The sequence below is a fragment of the Hippopotamus amphibius genome, chromosome 10 (genome assembly GCF_030028045.1).
Source record: "Hippopotamus amphibius kiboko isolate mHipAmp2 chromosome 10, mHipAmp2.hap2, whole genome shotgun sequence".
In the NCBI taxonomy this organism is placed as follows: Eukaryota; Metazoa; Chordata; class Mammalia; order Artiodactyla; family Hippopotamidae; genus Hippopotamus; species Hippopotamus amphibius.
The window spans coordinates 2,302,730-2,319,864 of NC_080195.1; the positions used below are offsets into that span (position 1 = coordinate 2,302,730).

General features: G+C 43.3%; 1 protein-coding gene across 1 annotated transcript in view; it reads right to left on the bottom strand.

Moving 5' to 3' along the window:
• The window catches only part of CSMD1 (CUB and Sushi multiple domains 1), a 1,409,269-nt gene that overhangs the window by 310,082 nt on the left and 1,082,052 nt on the right, over positions 1-17,135 (bottom strand). The window contains exons 16-18 of the mRNA XM_057697717.1: positions 15,748-15,886; positions 12,623-12,810; positions 3,810-3,998 (exon numbers count right to left, since the gene is read on the bottom strand). Of these exons, the coding sequence (XP_057553700.1) occupies positions 3,810-3,998; positions 12,623-12,810; positions 15,748-15,886 (516 nt within the window). The remainder of the gene's footprint in view (positions 1-3,809; positions 3,999-12,622; positions 12,811-15,747; positions 15,887-17,135) is intronic.

Here is a 17,135-nt window from a genome sequence, read left to right on the forward strand (position 1 = left end):
GAACCAAAAACCCGGCTTTAATAGTTTCTTTTTAAATGTCTACCCTGCCTGAATTGGAGGAAGGCGAGAGTTGAAGCAGGTAGACTAGATCACAGGCGCTAGGCATTTCCACGCAGGAGGTGGCAGTGGAAACAGGGGGGAGTCAAAGGTGACAGAGTCTATCCTCTCCCTGGAAGATACCACTTGTTTCCACAGCACCAACTCTAACTTGAAACATCACAGCTTTCAAATTCACAATTTCTTTCTCAAACCACAGCTGAAATTATCTACTACTTGCTAAGTATCTAGGAATGAACCCTTGGGTCCTTCCTCTCTCTGCAGCCACCCATGTCTTCATGATGACATCTCTATCTACTCCTCACTTCTGGAATGTCCTGTAACCGCTGTGTTTCAGGTCACTGTTGCCTAACTGATCTACTTCCTTACTCTTACTTCTTCCTTAAAGAGATTAACATGTGAGAGCATACAGTATACTATCTGATTTGTTTCTTTTCTTTTTCCATTATTTCCTTTTTTTTTTCTTTAAACTACTAACAAAATTCTATTTAGAGCAAAAATTTAATGGGGTTACTTTCCACTTCAAATTATTCATGGACTCCCCATGCCCTACAGAAGTCATTGATTTTATTCATTCATTCATTTATACTGGAATCCTTTCCTCAAGAGAACTCTTATAGGGAACCCTACAATAAAAAAAAAGGGACAATGGCAGCTCTGAAGCTGAAGCAGCCCTGCTGCTGAAGCAGCCCTGCTACTGTCCGCAGTTCCACCTCAAAGAAACCCTTGGGAGTACGGCACACGGCAGTCTCAGATCTCTCACCCATGGAATCGGGGCCGTGTGCACAGCACCAGCGTGAAAGGACTTAGGACTACCTTTAATCAGCATTCTACTCTCAGCAAACAAACTTCTCTCCTCCAAATCCTCCAGACCTTCTTTAGGTATTTACACCTAATTCTCACTATTTCTTCACTTTCAACCTTTTCTTTCCTCTCAATCTTATTATTGTTTTTATAAATGTCTTTATTTTTTATTTTTTTCATGTATTTATTGGCTGTGTTAGGTCTTTGTTGCTGCACACAGGCTTTCTCTAGTTGCAGCGAGTGGGGGCTACTCTTCATTGTGGTGTGCAGGCTCATCGTGGTGGCTTCTCTTGTAGTGGAGCACAGGCTCTAGGCGCATGGGCTTCAGTAGTTGTGGCACATGGGCTCAACAGTTGTGGCTCACGGGCTCTAAAGCACAGGCTCAATAGTTGTGGTGCATGGGCTTAGTTGCTCCGCAGCATGTGGGATCTTCCCGGACCAGGGATCGAACCGATGTCCCCTGCATTGGCAGGCGGATTCTTAACCACTGTGCCACCTAGGAAGCCCCTCAGCCTTGTTATTAAAGATGCCTCAGGAAAGCTGCCTTCCAAGCCTTTCAAAATTTCAAAATTTTTAAATCTCTTTATTCTCAATCATTTTTCCTATGTCTAATTAAGCATTTACCTCGTTGGATGATTTAAAAAATAAGTCTTCCTGTCTCTACTCTAATAGATTATAAACTTGTCAACTGTGTGCCTGAAAATATAGTAGTTTTCCAATAAATGCTTGTGGAAAGAGTAAAGAATTTACAAAAATACTTATTTAATGAAGAAATTTTTCCAAAGTTTTCCTCGAATTTGTCTTTCACCAAATAAAAGGTCAATTTATTGCCATGTTCACTTTGCTTCTTCAAAACCTGAGTATCTAAAGTATAAATAGAAAAAAATGAAATGCAGCAATGCTATGATGTGAGAGATACTGATAGAGTTTACCTTTTTTTAGGGTGATATAAAATATTACAATTAATTCTGATTTCTTCTTTCCTTTCGGAAAGCTATGAATGTTTAAAGGTTTAAATATCCTATTGACATAGCATTTGTCACAATAAAAATCCAGGGGTTTAAGAGATTGCTTATGATTTGCAAAGGCTACAAAAACAATTCTTAAGGTTAAATGAAAACAGTCAACCATGACTGACTAAAACTCTTGTATCAAATTCTAAAATCTCCCAAAGTTTGCAGATTTATTAATAGCTTTTTATTACACATTTGTTCTTATCCAAGAGGAGTTCCAATAAAGCATAAGCAAAGCAAATAGCTTATGTTACCAATCTCTTTAGAAAGTTTAACTCCAAATTTACATAAATTTAAATTGGGTGACAAGAATGGATACAATGCACAAGTCTAATGTACCTTTTCATTTTCTATGGAAAACAAATATATAGCATCTCAGACATTTGCAAAGCACACAGGCCCTTTCAGTCTGTTCCCGTCCCATTTCTCCTAGACAATCTCCTTCTGATCATTCTACTCAGCTTCCATTCTCTCTACTTCACTAAACCACCAGGAATTTGCAGAACATTCCGTGTGTGTCAACTCTAGTGAGTTTGCTCCTTTCCTCTGCCTAGAATGCCTCTTTGCATGCTGGCGACTTCGGGGAATTCTACTCATCCGTGGAATCCCAGCCCAAGGGTTGTATTTTAGATGAGTTCTCCTCCAATTCCTACTCCCTAGGAGCTTGAATTTAAACTGAGGAGACGGTGTTAAGTGACTGAATGTGCACGTGTCTACGTGTGCATATGATGGTCTGAATGCCCGTGTCCCCCAAACTCATGTTGAAATCCTAAGGCCTGATGTGACGGTATCAAGGGTGGACCTGTGATGCGATCAGGTCATGAGGGCTGAGCTCTCATTAATGGGATCAGAACCCTGATAAAGGAGGCCCCGCCAGAGCGCCCCTGCCCCTTCCACCGTGAGATGACTCAGCGAGAAGACGGCTGCCTGCAACCCAAGGAGGGCCCTCCCAAGAACTCCACCCTGCCGGCGTCCTGATCTTGGATTGCCACCATCCAGAAGAGTGAGGGATAAGTTCTGTTGTTTATAAGCGCCTCCGTCCATGGCATTTCGTGACTGCAGTCCACACTGACTAAGAATATATATGATTAGATTAGAGTATACGTTTTCAAGTTAGCCTTTGTGGAATTGCATGTAAGGAGAAATGAATGTCAGGAAAGTCAGTAGTGCTGGGGCCCTGGAACAATTTCAGAAGAATTCTGGGGAAGGGTGAGGACAACCCGGTCTTGGAAGATGAGGAGGACTGGGGTAATATCACAGCCAGGCTGCCGGCTGGATGGAAGTGGAAACTAAATAACATACACGTCTGCCTTGTTATTACAACTATAAACTACATAGTATGAAGTTGAGCTGTCCAGTAACACGCAGCCATCGAGAGTGCTATTTATTCTGAGATTTCCAGGAGCAGATCTGTGCAGACAGGGCACTGGCTGGTATCACACACACTCACACACACACACACACTCGGGAGACCTCCAGAGAAAAGACTTCCCGCACCCCTAGGGAAAGAGCTCTGCCAGAGGTGAAAGGTCAGAGGGAACAGAGACCAGCTGTGCAGACCTGGGGCAAGGTGCTTGATGCCGGGCCCCGGTTCCTAGGAAAATCAGGTCTGACAAGGAGGAAGATGCACGTACACGACGACACTGTCTCACTCTCGTCCTCAGTAAGTACCGTGTGTAAGGGCGAGTGCACCACTCAGCTCCACAAGCTTGAGTGTTTGGGAATGACGTGGAAGGCCGACCCACCGTTTCTGTTCTTCATTTCTAAATAGACGCTCCACCTCACAGAGAAGACTGGCCAGGTGAACGTCAGGCACTAAATGGCCATGTTTTCAAGGTGTACAAGCTTTCTCAGCCACATCCCACCGCCCCGTAAAACACACGCCACCCAGGCAGTCGAAGGAGCTCCTCTGCCGCCGCGTGGAGTGCCACCTACCATCGCAGCTGGGCAGCGCGTGGTTCCACTGGTGGTTCCGCTCGCAGACCAGCGGCTCGTCGTCGCTCAGCGTGTAGCCCGGGTCGCAGCTGAACGTCACTGTGGAGCGGATGCCGAAGTGACTGCCGTGCCGGTGCCCATTCACAGGGATCCCCGGGTCCAGGCAAGAGTCGGACTCCAGGGTCACACCTGGGTGCACAGAAAAGCCATCACACACGGACCTTCCCAGGCTACAGGAAAGGAAACACGCTGGTGCCGTCACACGTCTAAAATATTCCCAGACATTGTGAGACCTGGGGAATCATGCAAGGGAACCAATGACCCACTGGGGTGGAAACCAGCACATTTTCAAGTGCTGGTCCCTGCTTTCTCTGTAGAAAGATGTACGTCCTTACACTAACCACCACGGGGCAGCTAAGCAGTGCAGCCTTGAACAGTTTGCCGACCCCCCTGCATTTTACCTTTCTTCATTTGAAAACCAATGAACTGGACGAGAGAAAGTCAGAGCCTTTCTGTTTCCTGTCTCCACCCTCTCCCCTCCCCTTCCTCTTATACTGGACACAGCACTTAGGTTTTGGCAGTCATGCTCAACTTTCACATAGTTGCATACCAAGTCCATACACATAATGCAAATTAAAATTGCACTGGAGTTGATTTTCTAAAATTGCATTTCCATATTCCTTTTTTCAGATTTGTACTTAAGTCAGCCACTTTCAAAATGGCTACAATTAGCCTTCGCTAAAAGATGTTAAAAAGTAAAGTGCTATATAAAGTCAAGTAATGATGATCACATCATTACAAGAGTTTCTTTTCTCTGTCTCTAACATTTCTATTTTTAGAAGAACATATATTTTAAAAGATGAGGAAAAGGGGAATAAGGGAAGAGAATATCATTGTGATGTTTAGGAATGCAAAGAGATTAAAAAAAAAAAGACTTGCTGTGGCTATACATAACTCTCTCAGTAAGGTTCAAAACATTGCAATTACCACGTGAAGTCTTAATCAAAAATCTTAAATTATTACCAATATTCAGACTCTTTACTCCCCTAAAAGATATCTGGGATAATATTTCTGGTCACCGAATATATTTTACCAAAGCTTGAGGGATGTGTCTCATGAGTATACCTTCCCTCACTATGTCAAATACAGGAAGTGCGACTAAGGGGTGAGCTTCTTAAATAAATAATAAGTGACATGATTTCTTCTTGAGTGCAGCAACATGTAAGCCAACAAGACAGAAACACAAGTAGAATGGCTGAGCCACATTAAAAAATATTCAGTAAGAAATGTGATTTCCAAGAGTAATACAGCTCCTAGGAGGTGACCTTTAAACTCAGGATTCCCTGAGGGGTGGGAGTGGCTTTGTTATTCATGGTGGGGCCCTGGGACCACCCCTGATGGCTTAAATTCAGCAGGTTGCTCCATGGGAGGCCCTGGGGCAACATGATTTCAATCTAACCTATGTGGGGGGGGCAGGTAAAAACTTAGTTCAACCACATGGGGCAATGATTCAATCTGTGATGCTTATGTAATGAAACACCAATAACATCTCTGGACACAGAGACTCAGGTGAGCTTCCCAGGTTGGCACTAGGCTGTGCATACGTCACCCATCACGGCTGGCAGGAGGTGACACCGCCCATGACTCCACGGGGAGAAGACGCCCAGAGCTCTGAGTCTGCACCCACCCCAGAGCCTGCCCTCTGTGCCTCCTCCTTCAGCTGCTTCTTATTTGGATCCTTTCCAGTCACACACGTGACTGGGAGGGGAGCAGCTTTCAGGGAGCTCCTTGAGTCCTGTCGAATTATCAAACCTGAGGGTCATTTTGGGAACTCCTACAACTTGCTTTTGGTTTCAGAATTGGAAGACGGAGCAAACCTTGCACGTTGTATGTCTGTGCTCTTAACCTCACAGGTTGGTTACACAGGGTAACAGACAGCAGAGAAGACTATCATAGTGAAGTTTTCCAAAGGAAAAAAATAAATAAAACAATGAAAAGAAAAAGAAGTAGAATGAAGAAGAAAAAAAAGACAGCATTATCTTTCCCAAGCATTTTTTCTTAAAAGTTAGCCATTCTAACGAATATCCTAAAACTAACACATGCCTATTACCTTAACAACAGGATGTAACTGTCGTGACTTCTTGCAAAGTATGGCAGCAAACACACACATATGCCTTACACCCCGGCACGAGCTGCGAACATACCAAAAGCAGCATGGCCATCGTCTGCTGCAAGAATCCGTCACCCACCCTGCTCCCCTCTCTCTGAACACACACCCACACCACAGGGCACACACACATTCACCTGCTAAAGAAGTGTTTATGAGGTTTCACAACACTCCCGAGATCGCACACAGCAACGCCGGAACACAGCGGGTACGTAATACCGGCTGATTGGTTTTGTAGCCTCAAGATCAGCAGCAGAATTGCCTCAAAAGAAGAATCTCTGCCAAAGAAATGAGTTCATCTCCAGGGTCCTGGACACCGGTCAACTAAGTTATTCCACTTCGTCAAACGGCGTCCTGCGATCACTAGACAGTGCGGCCAGCGCACGGCAGTAACAGGAACGGGAATTACTATTTCAGACAAGGTGCGAATTCTGTGTTAACGAGCGGTGTCCACGATGACATTCACGCATCGTGAGGAAATACAAAACGCGCAGCGAAAGGAGAGAAAACTATCAGAGGAAGGCAAAGCGCTCAGCTTTACACTTGGAATTCTTCCGTGTAAAACGGAACTAAAGAAGGCTGCTGCAGTCCTGACTGCTTGTCCACACCGACTGCACCGCACGCGCTATCCCTTCACCTACTTCCAGGAAACAGCGGTGCGAAGCCTGCGCTGGGAACGAGCGGACGCCGCGGTCCTCGGCCCCCCGGCCATGCCGCGGGAGAGGCCCGGACCAGCCGTCGCCCTGCAAGCCGCCGCCTCCAGGGCCCCCCGACAGGGCGGCGCCGGGGAAGGAGGGGTGACACAGCCCAGGCGGTCACGCCCCGCGGGGGCCGGCGGCCTTCCGCTCGCTCCGGCCCTGGGCGAGCGCAGGGGACGCGGCCGCCAGCGCCCGCCTCGGGGGTTCGCTCAGAGCGTGCCTGCCTCCCGGCCTCCGGCCCGCACGGCACACAGGCAGCCCCGGGGCAGCGGACCCCGCTACCTCCTGGGTCTTTCTGGAAACTTCCTGCGGCTCGGAGTGTGGTGACACACGATACAAACAGCCTTCTTCTCACGTGGCTTCTGTCCAATAGGTGGCTGAAGAAGCCTGCTGCTCGGCGGGGGAAGGAAGATGATGATGAAGGAAGATGATGAAGGAAGACAGATGATGAAGGAAGATGATGAAGGAAGATGGCGGCCACGCAGCCCTCCGCGTGCGGGTCACGTGCCCCTGGGCCGGTCACGTGGACGTGTGTGTGACGTCAGCACGGCGCGGCTGAGCGCTCCGTTTCCCGGAAGTCTGAGTCCAAGAGGGAGAGCGGAGCGTCTCCGGGTCCCTCTCATCTGCCACGCTTGGTGCGGGCGCTGGTGACAGCCCGCCGAAGGCTCTGAAAGAGCCGTCACACGCCCCATTTTACAGGTGAAGAGACGGGCTAAGATATTAAGTTTGTCATGTTAATTATTTACTGAAGTTCAAACCTAAGTTCTTGACTGTTTTTCTCTCTTCCCCTCTCTCCTGTGTGTGTGTGTGCTGTATCTAATTTCTAGTTGTACTGCTTTTACTACCATTACATCTTTTTATGAATTCTTTCCTTTACCATAACGTCTTGATCCGCCTACCTTTCTGCTTATAAGAAAGGTATTTCGATCAAAGAAAACGAATCTGCACGCACACACACACACCACAAAACATACTTTGCTTATCACAGTTTTTTAAAAAATTATAGTATATGAATTGCATAGTAGGATATATATTACATTTACGTGTAGTGAATCTTGCTTCTTTCTAGACATATCATTAAAAAGCATTTCCAAGGAGTGCGCTAAAATTAAATGGAAAATCTCCGTGTACTCGAGGAATCCTTTTTTTTTTACCATTTTATTTTCCAATTGACTGTATAATTATGATGATTTTAAACTGTGGTTCAAAGTTCTCTCTACAAACAAGCAAAATGAATGATTATTCTGGGGGATAATAAACTTACTATAATATGAATAAGCTCTGCCACATGCCTTATAAGGAATCAAGTCATGAAAGGGCAGACTGTAACTGGACACTGCATTTATACAGGCGATGATTCACAAGACGTAGCACACAGAGCAGAATTACAACCCTGGCCATGCTTTTAGGGAGAAACCTTGAAAAACTGGCTTCACCCCCTCTGCTCACAGCTCAGAAAGGGCTGAAATCAATGTCGCTTACAGCCGCTCACATTATCTTATGGAACCACTACAAAAACAAGCCAACCTGAGCAGAGTGTGGTTACTCCTGCAAGGCTCTCTGTCTGTAGGTTGCCAGGTACCCATTTGGGCACGAAACGGGGTCATTAATAATTTTAAAGCAAGGAACGTTTACAATGTCAGGCATTCTTGATGAAAGACAGAAAGGAGATGGACTATTTTATGATTTTTAAATGGCATAAAGAATTTAATGTAAATCATTCTTGGGTCATGGGCAAACCACTCATTAAAAATGTGTTGGAGGAGCAGGTGTAATTATTTTCTAGTATCTGCATCTTGGCTTCTGAACAAGCTTCCTCAAGGGTACTAGAAATGGTCAAAACAACAACGGGGTTGGTAATGTGTTTCTTTCCCATGTTTTCCTCCTTCCTCTCTCTCTGCTTCTCTCCTGGTCCTTTACTCTTTTTTTTTTTTTTTAAGAACTTTTATTGAGATACAGTTGACATACAATAAACTGCATATATTTAAAGTGTACACTTTGATTTTTTTTCTCATTAGTAATGTATATATGGCAATTCCAATCTCCCAACTCATTCCCCCCTCACCCTCGCCCCCACTTTCCCTCTTGGGTGTCCATATGTTTGTTCTCTACATCTGTGTCTCTATTTCTGCCTTGCAAACCGGTTGATTTGTACCATTTTTCTATAGTCCGCATATATGTGTTAATATACGATATTTGTTTTTCTCTTTCTGACTCACTTCACTCTGTATGACAGTCTCTAGGTCCATCCATGTCTCTACAAATGTCCCAGTTTGATTGCTTTTTACAGCTGAGTAATATACCATTGTATATATGTACCGTATCTTCTTTATCCATTCATCTGTTGATGGACATTTAGGCTGTTTCCATGTCCTGGCTATTGTAAATAGTGCTGCAGTGAACATTGGAGTGCATGTGTGTTTTTGAATTATGGTGTTCTCTGGGTATAAGCCCAGCAGTGGGTTTGCCGGGTCATATGGTAGTTCTATCTTTTGTTTTGCAAGGAACCTCTAAACCGTTCTCCATAGTGACTGTGTCAATTTACATTCCCACCAGCAGTGCAAGAGCGTTCCCTTTTCTCCACACCCTCTCCAGCATTTACTGTTTGTCGATTTTCTGATGATGCCCATTCTAACTGGTGTGAAGTGGTCCCTCATTGTAGTTTTGATGTGCATTTCTCTAATAATTAGTGATGTTGAGCAGCTTTTCATGTGCTTCTTGGCCATCCATGTGTCTTCTTTGGAGAAATGCCTATTTAGGTCTTCTGCCCATTTTTTGATTGAGTTTGCTTTTTTGATATTGAGCTGGATGAACTATTCATATATTTGGGAGATTAATCCTTTGTCTGTTGATTCGTTTGCAAATATTTTTTTTTCCCATTCTGAGGGTTATCTTTTTGTCTTGCTTATAGTTTCCTTTGCTGTGCAGAAGCTTTGAAGATTCATTAGGTACCACTTGTTTATTTTTGTTTTTATCTCCATTGGTCTTTTACTGTTCCATTACTTGCCATCCCTCTGCACCCCCTCTCCTCCGCTTGCCTGCAGGTCCTCTCCACCTGGAGCCCGTGTGTCAGGTGGTCCCTGCTGTGGCCCACCTGGACGGCCTCAGACACCCACTGCCACCCACACGCCGCTGCCGTCAGGATCACCTTGAGAACGCGCTTAAAGATCTAGAATTCCGGCCTGCCCTGCAGCGTACTCAACTGTTAACATCCAGAATTTAAGCTTAGGAATCTACTTTTCACTAAGAGCCCCAGGTGAACATTAATGCACAGCAATGTTTGAGAAAAACTGCTCCTTCAGCAAGCTTCCTAGACAGGGTGAGTGTCTGGGTTGGTTACGTGCTCTCTTAAAGTGCCTGCCTGCAGGAGAGGCGGGCATATCCTAGGGCATCTGGGCTGGCACCCGGCAGCTGGTAAGCTTCACAGCCCACAGGTAGCTGTGAACCACACCCCCGGCACCTGGGCCTTTCCCGACTCCGCGTCCCTTCAAAGTGCCAGGTCCATTTGCTTTTGCTTAGTTCCTGTTTCTCCTCAGAAGCTTCGCCAGAGATAAGAAAACTGAGGCGGGAACAAGGCAAGCTTCAGTGTGACTGCCTCCCTGGGGACAGTTTCCCAAGGTCCTTCCGATGCTTTCGCCCAGAGACGACGTCAGAAAGGTCCGGGGCCTGGGCCTTCTGGAAGGATCACCAGGTGTCCCCAAATCAAAGTGGACGGATGTCCAGAGCAGGGTCTGCTCTGAGAAAAGCTCTGGACAGACCTCGCCCATGAGGTCCTCTGCCCTCATCCAGGACCACGGAGCCAACCCTTGCGCTTCCCATAAAGCAGGAGGGAGAAGAATTCCGGGCTCCGGGGGTCAGGAGTCCATGACACTCACAGCTGTCGCTCCAAGCTCATCGGCTGGGGGTTTGCTCTCCCCTTCTCTTTACTGATGCAAAGAAGGGAAAACAGCAAAAAGCACTGTCCTCTGAGGATCACTCCAGGTTATACCATGTCTCACTCAGGCTCATGTCCACTTTCAAGTACAGGATAAATAAAAAGAACCCTGAAACATAATCTAGTCAGTTTTTGCAGCTTATAACGATTATTGTTAGAATTATTTACTTAATAGATTTATAATATATTATATTATACTCGTGAGGATGAAAATCTAAATAGGAACTTGTGATCAACTTTCCCTAATTTTCCAGAAATAATAAGAAAAACCAACTTATTTAAGTGAGGTAAAGGAGCAAATGACATCAGTTTTTACTACCTACATAAGGGCTTTAGAACTCGTTTCTTCAAAAGGAACTAGAAATAGGCAAAATAATCTATGGGACACAAATGAGAGAGACAGAAGAAAAGATAGAGGAGCTCTGTTCTAGTATTTGTCAGTGCCTAAAACTCTTTATTCTCTTAACTTTCACCCAGCTCTATATCCAAAGACCAACTCATTCTAGCTTCTAAAAAACGTGCACCGTGGGGTGGAGAGAATACATCTTAGCAGGTCAGTGCTGAGCTGTACTCAGTTAGATGATTTGTAATGTGTATACATCTTCACTCCAAAGACAAATGATAGCTTAGAGGAACATTAAAAAGGAATGAAATACAAAAGTTTCTGCTTCTTAAAATGTACTTCAAGTTTAAGAAATATGTAACTTTGAAATAAATGCTGTATATATATGAAGCATAACTAATAACTTTGAATTAAATTTGAAACTAACCTTTAAATCATCAATAATCTATTTCTTGTTATAATATGAGTAAAATATAATTCCATTTTTAATCAAAAAGTACACATAATCTGAGATGTGTATCTGCGTGTATATGTTTGCATATAATTATATAGATAAGCATGAAAAACAGAAATATACACAGCAGGCTGTGGGTTTTAGTTGTTGGGAAGGGCTTGGGCAAGATTAACATGAGTAGCAGTGGCTGATGTGGGGAAAGGAAGGCAAGAAAAAGAAAAAATGATTAAAAATTCAGCATGTGAGATAGGGGCCCCATTCACGCATTTATAAAATTATATGCATTTCATAACAACATTGAAACTTTAGTTTATTTTAGGAAAGATTCTGAAAAAGAACAACCCTAAAATTCTTAAAAAAATAAAGGATTTATTCCTTCAGATTCAGTATTGTTCTGCTCTCATCCATCTTTTTCATTCTAGTCTGGTAGTGAAGCATTTTCAGAGAAGGGAAGAATTGAGTAGCATTAGAAATGCATTTCCAGGCTGAATCCCACTCTGCTCCATTCCAGAAGGACACTTGCATAAATACTACTGTTAAGTAATCCCTTGATCTTCTAATTTCAGAAGCTAAAGCTAAGAGCCAAATTTGGATGGATGGAAACAAAAATGGGAAGGAAATTGGGAAAGCTTTGCAAAATACTCTGCATTATGAGAGTTTAGAATTGTGTTTAAATATTTCTAATAATTGTTCTTAAACATTTTTAACAGTTGTTAACATTAATCAGTATTTGTCATTTAGTGAAGATGCAGCTGGGTTTTAATTCCTTCTGTCTCAGTTTCATACTCTACCTGGTGAAACGAGAGCATGTATACTCACACATAAGCACCGCAGCTGCCCTGACCGTTTTTCCAGCAAAAAGTACTCCTCAGGATATATAATTTTAGTGATATGCCCTGTAACTGCTTTGGCCAATAGGTATATTTTCTAATAGTAGAAATTTACTATTACATCATGCTGTAAATGAACACATTGTTTTAATAATTTTTTTACTTTATAATAAACCAATATGTCTTCTTTTTGAGTTATAAAGTGAAAACCCCCAAGGCACTCTGTCCTTAATAAGAGACAGTCCTGCCAGTGGTGCAGTGCAGTGCGGACAGAGGTGGGCAGGACCAGTGAACCACCATATCTCCTGCTGCGTGACACAGTGAGATCACGTGTGGTGAACTCAACCTGACAACAGGGCAGGGCCCTGGCGAGGGAGGACCGCTTACTCTCGTAGCGGATGAGGAAGCCCACGCTGGACCGGCTGTTGTCTGTGGTGAAGAGGAGGTACATGAAGTTCCCTGTGCTGACGAGGAACTGGGGCGCCTGTGTGCCGTGGTACTCCCCAATCAGCGGGGACGCGCTGGCAGGCCCGTCTCTGACCTCCAGGGTGTCGTAGTTGACTTCTGTCTGGAATCTGCGGGCAAACGTATCCAGTCAGAGGAGAAATGCAGAGCTGCACTAACTTACAGACACCCCATCGTACCATTCACTAACTAAAAACCCTTGTACAGCAAGAGAAATAAAATATATACATACATATATATACTTTTAAAGACTTGGGCACATATAGTATTTAAGGATAGTACTGATTTCTGGAAGGAAAAGGCTCACCCCCACATCCCTCCCTCTGACTGAACCCTCTGTCTAGTAACATCACAAACATAGATGGGGGGCAGTAATTCAGCTCTCAAATAAAAACAGTGAGCCAGTAGATAGAGAATCACCAGTTAGTGAAAGTCAGTCATGGTGCATTTTCAAATTGTTTTTCATGGTCCCCTGTGTAACATGATTATGCATTTCTTAAAATGAGCATATTGAAGTGACATGATCTCCTAAAGGAAAAGGGTAACTCAAAAAAAAAAAAAAAAAGCATGACAATACTTTAAATACCTTTCCTGAAACAAAGAATTCTATGCCTTTTCAAGCTGCATGAACTCCTGTGCAACAGGGGAAGAGCACTGGACACATTACTGCTTCAGAAACCAAACGCGACTTCAATGATTTGAAAAAATTAGAACAGCTTCCAAAAAGTGCTTAACTTTTCTTCCAAGAAGGACTTCTGCTTCCAGAGAATCCGGTCTGATATTATATTTATATACAGCCACAGCCACTTGGGTGCTCTTTGATGCAACGGAGGTACCATTACAGGCAGTGAGATCATTTTGTAAATGGACCCAACTCGTCCTCAAAGAGCTAACCCGGTTTCCAAGTGCCTGGCAGGGCTCTCAGGGAGCAGCTCCCTCACTGGAGCCTCTGATTCACTCAGTGGCTCTCGGAGAATTCCAGGGAAGCCTGTGCCACAGGTCCCCCAGGTTTGCATCGCATGCTGGAGATGGGAAGGAAAGGGAAGGGACAGAGTGGCTGTCTTAGCTTCCTGGCACAGAGCAATGAAAAAAGATGCTGAAACCAAAGTGCCCTGCCCTGTTTATCATTAAATCATATACTCTTCTTAGTGCGAATGCACAATAATAATATATCCTTGCAACTAACTAAGAATGGTCCCTGACCCTTCATCTTCCATAAGAGGGAATTCAAACAAGTGGTATAGCGTGTGGCCAGGTCAGAATACGGCCACAGGCTGGGCATTTGGGGTGGGACAGGGCAGCTCTGTCTCTTACTATTAAAAATGTTCTCTTAAGATTCTACAGCTTCACAGTTATCTGAGTTCACATTCAAGGAGTCTAGATGAGCATGGAATAAATCTCATTTGAAGTATCTGCACTGAAGTTTTCACATCTTTCATTTTTAGAGACGGCCAGGATGATAAAGGGCACGCCTCAACAGCTGGACAATTTCCAGGGTGACCTCAGAAAGAAACATGTAAACGCTTTTCATCATTTTGCAACCTAGCGCACACTGTATAACAATAACGTCGGTAGGGAATTTAAAGTTTGTTTGTGCAAACACATCCTTTATTAGGGTGTCAGCTCACAGCTCAAGGTATAAACCAATGCACTAGGCAAGGAATCTTTTCAAGGGCTGCGTTCTATGTCCAGGGTAAAAACCGCAAGTGTCTGAAAATATCGGAAATGTTGGTACTTACAATTGGAATTTAGCAAATACCAAAGTTCAATAATATTAAAAAGACAGAATTGAGAAATAAATTATGAGTATTTTTGTTCAGGCAACTGAAAATGGAATGCTAATAAACTGTAAAACCAAACCAGAATGTAAAATCACTATTTTACTAAATTATTGAAATTTGGTGTGCTGCTGGGAATCAGGATGTGTGTCTGCTTTTTTCCCTCTCAATACTAGAAACCGTAAAAAATAATAAGAAAGCAAACCATTTAATATGTATAGTTATTTTTTCCAGTGCCTAAGATTATATTCAAGAATCCATTCTCCAATATAATGAACACATAAACCAATTTTTTTCTTTTCTTCTGAGAGATTATCCTACTGGAGTTATAATTATCCTATCAGATTTAATAATATCAATAATAACTTCAAATACCAATAATTACTAAGCGATAGCACAGTTCCTGCTAAAAACCTTTCCTGTATGGATGCTATCATTGAGAATTAGAAAATTAGTTAAAAATAATATAATGATGTACATCTGTGTTGAGACATTATAATATTCTGAATACTAGAACCCCAAACTCAGTCTAGTTAAGAAGGCCACCGCCAGAGAAAGCCCAGTTTGCTCAGTTATTAACCTTGAAACACTAAACAAAGATGCTTCCTTGGATTTTAAAGCACATGGGTCCCTACCAAAGCATTTTGCGTTCTTAATCTTCAAATTGTGGAGACAATCTGGACAATATTTTATCATAGAGAATTCAAATAGCATGCTTCTTTTTTAGATTATCAAATACATGCTCAAACAGCTAAGCCAAATACCATTCTGGTGATGGAGCCACTCAGAGCTGATCAACAGGTGGTGAATCTGCTGCACACAGGCTGCTGCCAGCTCTGCAACCTCACACCGCCCTCCGTTCCCCAGGGCCACCCCCAGCGCGGGAGTGCGCTTGTCCTGTGCTTTCCAGGAACACCTAAGGCGCCAAAGGGCTCCATTTGCAATCAAACCGGGAGCAGAATGTCTTCCAGCCTCAGGGCCAGAATCCAGACGCGGACCCAAGGGCAGCGACTGTGAGCTCTGGGAATGCTCCTCGGGGCCGCCGCGCCCCCAAGCACGTCTGCATGGGGACCTTGACTGTGGGCTTAGAGGATGAAATTCCAGAAGAACAGCGTTCACCAAGCAAGTGCCTGTTTCCTTTTAAGTGAACTCCTTTGGGGGAACCCAGGAAAAATTGTCATAGTTTTAAAATTTAAGATCCGTTTAAATGAAAACATTGGGCATGCGTGGGCCATCAGGTCCAAATCAAGGAAAACAGCTTTTTCTTACCTATCGAAAGTTATCTTGATGGAGTGTCCTGGTGTTGCTTCAATTATCCACTCACAATTTAAGGAATCTTTATAATACCCTGGCCATCCCGGGGGCAAAATGACTCCACTGGAAGCTGTCAGGTGTCCGCCACACGGGGCTGAAAGACGACGCAGGGCATAAACGGGTCAAATGACGTACAGGCACCATAGCAGCACTGTAGTTACGGCAGGCATTCGCGTCTGTGTCCACGGACCGAATGGATTCTAGCATTCAAGCAAAATTATCCCCAAGGAAATTAACAATACTGAAAGCAGAGCCCGTGTATTCCACGCCTGGGCGTTTATCGTCAACCTGCAGCAAAGTCCTGCTCACCTAACAACGGTAATAAAGGCGCAGTCTGAGTGGCCTGTGCCACACGCCTTCCAGGAACTGCCACGTCCCATCACCACCACAAAGCCCTGGGCGAGGATACCAGCAACACCCGCACTTCACATGTATTGAGATGTCAACACATGCCTGTGGATAAACAAACAGTCTGCGGGGTGTGTCTGTGTGTGTGTTGTAACATGTATGTATGCGTTTATTCACTTCGGGTTGTGTTTATTTTGTTAAAATAATTTGCCACATACACCTTACTAAACTGTTGGTGAATGTTAGAGAACAACAAATAAAACAAATAAAATTCAATAAACACAGAACTCGTGTGCATCAGTCTTTTGAAGGGCTGGGTAACAGTGATTCATAATTATACGAAGAAAAGGGAGTTTGAGGCAAGTATGTGCCCGGTACTTAGTAACTGAGCACGCTTTTCTGTAAAGTCTACAGAAAATGTAAAATAATAACATTATTTAACATGGTTCTGCCTAGTCACATATGTTTCAGATTTTATTTTTTTCTCAAAGTTCTTTGCCATCTTTGTAATCACATTTGTGAATCTGTAGAGACCAAATAAAACATGAAAATTGTCCTGCTTAAATATTTTTGCAAAAATATTCCTTTTATGAAAAAATAGCAATATGCATTAAAATGCTGGAAAATTTATAAAATTTTCCCCAGGTTTTGATGGTAGAAAAAAAATCTGACACAGAGAAATCTAGAATTAATCACAGTAGCTTCATTTATAATAGAAAGAAAAGAAAAAAAAAGGAAGGTGAAAAATTATGAAAAGTGCATGACTACATATTGGAATGTCACAAATAATGTGATATTTTGAAATGTTAAAATGATAAAATCTCTGCAATAGAATATTACATATTTTAAAGCAGGATACAAATTTGTACATATAGCATAATCTATATTTCACAAAAGAAAAATTTTATTCAGAGAAAACAGGAGATGGAAATTCAAAAATATGTTAATAGTGGATAAGACCAAGTGATTGCTGTATGGATCATGCTTTTCTTGAT